This window comes from Hippocampus bargibanti, linkage group LG07, assembly GCF_051943395.1.
Source record: "Hippocampus bargibanti isolate YZ-2025 linkage group LG07, ASM5194339v1, whole genome shotgun sequence".
In the NCBI taxonomy this organism is placed as follows: Eukaryota; Metazoa; Chordata; class Actinopteri; order Syngnathiformes; family Syngnathidae; genus Hippocampus; species Hippocampus bargibanti.
Window position 1 is genome coordinate 15,033,437 of NC_142740.1, and position 7,783 is coordinate 15,041,219.

A 7,783-nucleotide genomic window follows, 5' to 3' on the forward strand; every position below is an offset into this window, starting at 1 on the left:
GGCCCAACAGGATCAGAAAAACGTTTTGCGGATATTTTTTCACGGTTGAGTTTGTCCATAGGCCTAATTTACATAGAAGAAATCAGTGGCTTTATTGTCAATAGATCTTTTTTATTGTACAAATCTCATTTTTGAATAGAAATGCAAACAAATATAACACAATCAAAGCAGGGATCCAAGGATGAGTGCGGCTGGAATGTCTTCCGATGCTTCCGCAGGTGGCATCTAGGATGATTAATTTTGACAATTTTCCTGCTTACTGGTCATAATTAAAATACAGTAAAGTCTCGTTATATCGATATTCAAGGGAGTCCGATAACCGGGACTATCGATATATCCGACCCTGTTTGCATGTAATTTTCTCCGTGCGTGCATAGAAATAGTATCGATATAACCGGGACTATCGATATATCCGATATCGATATAACGAGACTTTACTGTATTATACATGTCTGATATGGATGACTAACCTGTCACTGCACCAGCCTGTATGTGATGTACCGTCCAGCTGTTTCACTCGGCCTGATGATTTTCACCACCTTGGTGGGGATTTAAAGCGTTAGACCCCAATGGTGACTTCCCCCTCACTTTTTTATTCCCATATAAAAATGAAAACTTTTGGGAACTGCCCCCACCAAAAGAAATGACCAGACATCTAAAAAAAATGTGCTAAATAGCCAGACCCTCCCCTGTTTTGCATTCAGTCTACTTCCTGTTCTAATAGTCATGACACTTCTCCCCTCTTTGCCTTGTTTCAAAGTTATGCTTTGTTTACCTGTCCTCGCTTTAAACCGAAGTAGCGAGCCACGGGGTCTCCGGCTTGGATCCTGGGTAGCTGACTCTCCTTCAGTTTACTAAGCGTGTTAAGGCAACCTAATGCTCAAAATTTCCGCATAGAAACACGTTGTACACTATACCGGACACATACATTACCTGTCAAAAGTGTGGGCACTTTCTCATTAGAAGACATGCATGTTCTAAATTTTGACTGGTAGTTTGTGTCATATATTGTCCAGTATATCCATATTTCTGGTATTGCGTATACATAAAGAGGATACTATCTGGCCAGGAGTTCTGTCACTTCCTCTTTTGTCATGACGATGTGTTCTGGCACAAGCTGAAAGACAAAGACAAACTCATTCACGTCTCACTCTCATGGGTGGCATAAATAGTGAACATTGCAGTGTGTTGTCAAAAGCAGTATCAAATTGAGTAACTGAAATGTTTTCATATTCAAGAAACTATATTACATTTAATCAGAAAATGATAACCAAACTGCAGTACAATATGTCATATTGAAATGTGTTAGATATTGACTGTTTTGAACGTTGTTTTTACCTCGTGTTCTGTTATGTTGATGAGTAGCTCCTGCTGCAGAAACTGCTCCAGGATATACTTGGGTGCCATGTCCACTAAAGACTGGGAGGTATGTACAGACATAAATAAAAACATACCTAATGCATGCATATAGTAATGTAGGTTACCCAACCTGTTTTGCAGAGGGCGTCATGCCCATCTGGACTACAATGATGGCCCGTGTGATGTTCTCCTCCTGCATCCTCTGACAGTACATCTTGATAGTCTTGATGCCCACCTTGGCCTCCTCTGAAAAAGAACAGAAATCATTTTCAACATGTGCAAACAATATTCATCAGAACCTTGCTTTTCTGGAGATACTTGAAACTGATGCCATACCTCCTCAAACAGTAGACCACCCACATACCCTGCATTTGCATAATGCCCCCCATCACCACAAAAATGCAGCGGTCTTTTTTAAAAATCTGTTTCAAGAGCGCATTTTAAATGAGTCACTGCGTTTTTAGGTTCCGTCGTATCTTTGGGGGCTTACCGGGGAAGAAAACAAACATCTGGTCAGTGGGGTCATCATTGTGCGCCACCAACACGGTGAGGTCGGTTCGTCTGGGCCGGCTCTCGCTGGGTTTGTCTCCAAACTGACTCTTGAAGTCGTCCAGAGTCTGATCCAACTCGTCCTGTGTCACCAAGTAGCCTCTGTCGTGGCATAGCTGAAATGTAGAATGGAATATTTTTTTTAGAAATTCCACATCGTCATGAGTCAGAAAGATTCTCTCTAACATGGACAAGTCGCAGCATCCGCTGCACAGCACCATCTCCAAAGATGCCGAATCAGTCACAAGGTAAACGTAGCTAACATCAACAAGCGTAAAGCGTTAAGCGTGTTAGCTTAAAAGCAGCCACTCGAAAAAACTCGCCTGCATGATGGTCTTGCGAATTTTCCACAATCTGTATGTTTCTTCCTCATCGTCCATACTTTATCTCAGTATTCTTTCGGAATATATATGAATTATTCTGTGCTTATTAGTCACAAATGTGTGATTTTGTCGCTGCTAAATTCCCATTCGGCGCACGCGATAGTTTACAGGCGCTGGGTGATGACGCAACGACAACTTCCTTTACGCAAATGGACGGGGTTTGAATTAAAAAAAACAAAAAAAAAACGAGGAGTAAATAACGTCGAGAAAGACGTTGTTACACTCATCCGAAGTAAAATATTAATGTAAAATAAATATACTCAATACTGTATAAATGGTTTCGTAATTCACCAGAAAGGCGGGGTGGGCGGTTTCAGCTTTGGACAAAATGTGTTCCAACACCAGGCCGTTATGCCTAATGATAACATTCGCGGCTGCGGCCATCACAGGAGTGTCTTTGGCGGTGGTGCTCTACTTTCTTATTCCCCCAACGGTAAAGTACAACGATGCTTTATTTTTTTTTTCTGGGCGGGGGGCTGGTACTCTTTGTGCCTGAAATGTTCAGTGAACAAACATGGCAGGGAACGTGTGCTGCTGTTATCAGTACCAAGACATCAATAGCACACGATGTCACTCCGCAGCACTCATAACAACATACAGTTGTGTTTATCTGTTTGCCTGTCGAATTAGTGTATTTTATCTGTAATTGTCAGGCAATTAAAAAAACTGATCATATGGAAAATAGACTAACCAATTGCACAAACTCAGCACCTGCTCGAATCAATGCGACCATTAGGGGGACCCGACGAGTAATTATTCTTGCATGCGCAAATTGTCATTCACGCGCTGGATGACGGTGAAGTCAACTAACTTGATTCAATTTAGTACACAACAAGGAGCTGTTTGACAGACAGAAAGAAGGCTTGAGACTATCCGAGTGTTTTGATTTTTAGGGTGGTCAAGGGAAAAATAAAATTTCAAGGCACCGCTGAGGTGATATTTATTGCGCTTTATTGCTGTTTTGCAGTACCAATTACTTTAAACCGATATTCATACTCATATTCACGCCTAAAGGGACTCTAGAGTCCTTAATCAACCTGAAAAGCATATTTTCAACTCAGGCCAGAGCCAAGATTCACCCTTAGAACTTCTGAACCTTGAGGCGGACGTGAAGCCCATTAGTCCACATTTCTACAGTGATGAAAAAAAATGCATGTGAAAATCATGTAACACAGTCAACCAAAGTCTCAGAATGTTCCGTTTTCTTATTTTACAATATCCTATTTATGAGCTTATGATAATGTGGTGGACTCTAGACCCCAGAACCCGTGAATGGCTGATGTGGATTACGGGTCAGCACTGCAGAGCTTCAGCCATTGGATAACGGCAGCTTATCAGTTGAGTCACTGAGCCCTTGGTGGTTTTATAAGAGACTGCAGGGACAAATCAAGAGCGGCGCTAAGGAGGCTAAATAAGGAAGGAGTTGAATTGCTTTCTGCCTTCTGAGGAGCTCGCTGAAGGGCAGCCATGCGTCTCGGAGGCTCCGCTGTCCTGTTCAGTGTCCTGCTTCAGGCATTGGTAAGATTACAGTATGCTAGTCTCCAAATTGGTATCATGGAAGCATATCCTGTGCAAGATTGCTTGATAGAAAAGATTGTAGACGTACACATTTTCTTTTCACTGATGAGAGCAGAGTCGTAATAAATCATCTTTATGTGTTGCATTTAGTTGACTCCATTTTTATGTATGCAGTATTTTATTTCAGTTTTAATTCTTGTTTGCATTGATTTTATTCTGGATGAAATGTTTGCGTACCTATACTAGACAAACATGGTGTCTTTTTTTATTTCAGGTCACACACACCTGTTTTACATATAAATTACAATGGATATTTTTTTAAGTCGAACTTTAATGTAAACTTTTCTCATGTTAAATAAGCCATTGTCCAGATTGTGTATTTTATCAAGGTTCGCCCACAATTAACATGTCTTGATGTCATTCTCCAGGGAGCCCCAACAGAGGACTGGAGCTCGGCCACGTCCATCTATGATTTCTCGGCCACCGACATTGATGGCAATGTGGTCTCTCTTGACAAATACAGGTAAGCCTTTATTTCTGTGTGTGGCGTGAATCAGCCTCACTGTGACTGAGGACATTCTTTTGTTAGGGGCAACGTGGTGATCATCACCAACGTAGCGTCCAAATGAGGTAAAACGCCCGTAAACTACTCTCAGTTTGCCGAGATGCACGCCAAATATGCTGAGAGAGGTTTACGCATCCTCGCCTTCCCTTCCAACCAGTTTGCCAACCAGGTACGTTAACATTTTCTCTTGCTGCGCTGTGGTCAATTATCAACTGTGTAATTTCATTCATGAACATAGTATTTACAATAGAACCCACTTTGTGTGGGTTGGTAGGTAGCTGCCATATTGGATGTGGCAGATCTGTCGGTAACAGGTCCCTTTGGGTTGTTTGGTGATATGAAATAGAGCACAGGTGTCAAAGTCAAGGCCCGCGGGCCAAATCCGGCCCGCCACATCATTTTTTTTCGGCCCGCGAAAGCAAATCAAACTTGTTAAATTCCATGATGGTTGCTAAAATATGAGCCAAAATTTCATATTTTTGGATGTCAACCACAATAAAAGTCATTATTCTTGACTTCAGATTTGAAGATGAGTTATTCATTAATTTGCTGTGTGCTCTATATGTAATATTTGAGGGTATTTCAACATTCTAATGGGTTCCCCAAATTCATAACGGCCCTCGAGAGGAAACCATAACTACAATGTGGCCCGCGGCAAAAAATGACTTTGACACCCCTGAAATAGAGGCTCTGTGAATATTGAATACAGTAAAGTCTCGTTATATCGATATTCAAGGGAGTCCGAAAAAATATCGATATAACCGGGACTATCGATATATCCGACCCTGTTTGCATGTAATTTTCTCCGTGCGTGCATAGAAATAGTATCGATATAACCGGGACTATCGATATATCCGATATCGATATAACGAGACTTTACTGTATTTAAAACATCAACACACCACAACACACCAATTATTATTATTATTATTATTATTATTATTATTATTATTATTATTATTATTATACATTTCATTTATAAGCACCTTATGTGGCCCACAGACCAACATCAGAACTTTATCTGTGATTAATGTGAGGTACTTTAAGTGGCAAAGGGCGTGTGTTTATTTTGCCACATTCAATATGGTGGTGATGTATGAGTCAGCACTATGGGGGGCTGCATTCAGTGTAGCTATGTCATATACATCTATGATGCCCCGCCCCCCTCCTGTGCATATTGTTTCGTCAACTAAAAGGAGCCAGGGACCAATGCTGAAATCAAGCAGTTTGCACAGTCGTACAACGTCCACTTCGACATGTTCAGCAAGATCGACGTCAACGGACCTGACGCTCACCCACTGTGGAAGTGGCTGAAGGAGCAGCCCAACGGGAGAGGCTTCATGGGAAAGTAAGACTCATTTCCGTATCCTCCTCCAATGCTACCGTCCTGTTGTTACATCATATTTGTTTTCCTTTGTTTGTTTTTTTATCCCTGCAGTGCCATCAAGTGGAATTTCACAAAGGTAAAACCCCAATAATATATATTGGCTACTAACAAAATAAAATAATCTGGAACACCTAAATCTGGTTTCCAGCCTGTTTAAATTTAAGACACGCACTTAGCAGAAGTCTCACGGAATTGACTGATGTCTCCTTAGTGACTCTTTTGCATGTTTTTGCAGAAAATGCTAAATTGTCTTTGCATTTTATGCAAATACAATTTAGCATTAAATGTACTGTAAAATGTAATGTAAATTGTACCACTTTCACGGGTGTTTGGCTTGTGAGGTTTTGGTGTGTTCGGAAATAAAATAGAAAAAAAGGTTGAAATGCATAAAAAAAACTACTAAAGAAATATGTTGATGTCTTCTTTTCTCTGTAGTTTCTGATCAATAAAGACGGTCAGGTGGTGAAGCGATACGGACCCATGAATGACCCAAGCGTATGTATGAAAATGGCTTCAGTGTAAGGCTGGGTGATGAATAGGTTTGATTGATTCATTTGAGTAGGACTTGCAGATTTTTCACAAAGGATAAAATACAAGAATTGAAAAAAATATTTTTGGGGGGCACATATTCAATACTTTTTTGTGTTAAAAAGAAGAAAAAATAGCAGATATTTTTGGAAAATATGTTTGGGGAGTATTTTGAATACCTTTATATTATTTATTTTTTTCAGGTAAAAAAAAACGTTACATTTTATTATATGGAATGGCATGTTTTTTTCCCGACGATTCGTACCAAAAAGTGTGTTTATGCTGATTTGCACGGTTTACACTAACAACATAACTGCAAAAAAATGCTCAGGTAGTGTTGCAGACTTTTCCGTCCCCTCAGGCAATTATATTTCGAAAAGAAACACTCAATTCTTTTCACATTTGTTTATATCAAGGACAAAGTTCAATGGAGTGCAATCATAAGAGTTTGTTATTACTAGATTATTCTTAATAAATCAGATTTTGTTTGAAAGCCTGATCACCCAGCCCTACTTCAGTGCTTTTTCCCCCTTTCATTCCTTGTGGACTTGCTACTGTAAACCCATCATATTGGATGTGGTCATGTTTTTTCGCAGGTGGTTGAGCAGGATCTTCCTTCGTATCTGAATGCCTAGATGACCCAACATCTCACTATCTCGCCACTGTCTCATTTCCTTCTGGATTCTTCCCTCCCTCGAAGCATCGGCGGACGAGGCTTCGTCTCAATCTCGAGCCCTATGACGGTCTGACCGCAAAGCCGCCTGACGGAAAAGGCAGACTCGATGCAATTGGCGTGCAAACCTGCCGGGGATGATCACTGAGCTTTTGTACTTCTGGTCCCGGGGTTGGGGGAAGGTGACACGAGGAAAAAAGACAACATGTAGCATTAAAAACACTGAAAATAATGTCAATATTGTTCACTTGCACTGTCATTCAATTGTAAAGAGAAGTTAACAACATTAATAAAACCAAACAACAAAAAGGACAACTACTGGTCATCTGATGCCAATCATAAAAACGGCTGTGGATTGATTATGCAATTGTCACGACTTTCAAATATACAGTAAAGTCTCGTTATATCAATATTCTCGGGAGTCCGAAAAATATCGATATAACCGGGACTATCGTTATATCCGACCCTGCGCGCATGTAATTTTCTCCTTGCGTGCATAGAAATAGTATCGATATAACCGGGACTATCGATATATCCGATATCGATATAACGAGACTTTACTGTGTATATATATATATATATATATATATATATATATATAGATAGATTTTTGTTTCCTAAATGACATCAGAAAAACGTTTTATAGCATCTAAAATACCCAAAACCTGCAGTCTGATATTTTAGTCAAATGCAAAACACCAATAAAAATAACTTAAAGTGTGCTAAAACTGCAACAAATTGAGCTGTGAATTGGTTGATTTTCAGAAAGTCCCGCCCCCAGTTCGTGCCGTCACGCGAAGACGTCTTGCCTTGCTAGAGAA

At 40.2% G+C, this 7,783-nt stretch overlaps 2 protein-coding genes across 3 annotated transcripts; one reads left to right on the plus strand and one right to left on the minus strand.

The window, feature by feature from the left end:
* Window positions 1-90: 90 nt before the first annotated feature.
* polr2eb (RNA polymerase II, I and III subunit E, b) lies at window positions 91-2,419 on the minus strand. The gene is made up of 8 exons (XM_089001477.1): window positions 2,232-2,419; window positions 1,850-2,024; window positions 1,490-1,605; window positions 1,339-1,419; window positions 1,059-1,117; window positions 776-854; window positions 471-539; window positions 91-225 (listed from the first exon to the last, which is right to left on the minus strand). Exons 1-7 carry the CDS (start codon window positions 2,286-2,288, stop codon window positions 474-476), a joined length of 633 nt encoding a protein of 210 aa, XP_088857603.1. The 5' UTR covers window positions 2,289-2,419; the 3' UTR covers window positions 91-225; window positions 471-473.
* A 163-nt stretch (window positions 2,420-2,582) lies between these two features.
* gpx4a (glutathione peroxidase 4a) lies at window positions 2,583-7,200 on the plus strand. 2 transcript variants are annotated; one of them, XM_089001478.1, is made up of 7 exons: window positions 2,583-2,724; window positions 4,238-4,332; window positions 4,399-4,543; window positions 5,571-5,722; window positions 5,813-5,837; window positions 6,197-6,256; window positions 6,886-7,200. In XM_089001478.1, the coding sequence occupies exons 1-7, from the start codon at window positions 2,620-2,622 to the stop codon at window positions 6,922-6,924; spliced, it is 621 nt and encodes a 206-aa protein (XP_088857604.1). In that variant the 5' UTR covers window positions 2,583-2,619; the 3' UTR covers window positions 6,925-7,200. The 2 variants fall into 2 exon arrangements, with proteins under 2 accessions (XP_088857604.1, XP_088857605.1); XM_089001479.1 differs by lacking the exon at window positions 2,583-2,724 and adding an exon at window positions 3,602-3,809.
* Window positions 7,201-7,783: the final 583 nt, after the last annotated feature.

What these genes read in the sequence shown, in the direction of transcription:
- polr2eb (XM_089001477.1), bottom strand. Translation starts at nt 2,288, where the DNA reads ATGGACGATGAGGAAGAAACATACAGATTGTGGAAAATTCGCAAGACC. An exon ending in TTCGCAAGACCATCATGCAG is followed by an intron (nt 2,025 to 2,231) that starts GCGAGTTTTTTC and finishes TCTACATTTCAG; the next exon opens with CTATGCCACGACAGAGGCTA. An exon ending in TGACGCCCTCTGCAAAACAG is followed by an intron (nt 1,420 to 1,489) that starts GTTGGGTAACCT and finishes CATACCTCCCAG; the next exon opens with TCTTTAGTGGACATGGCACC.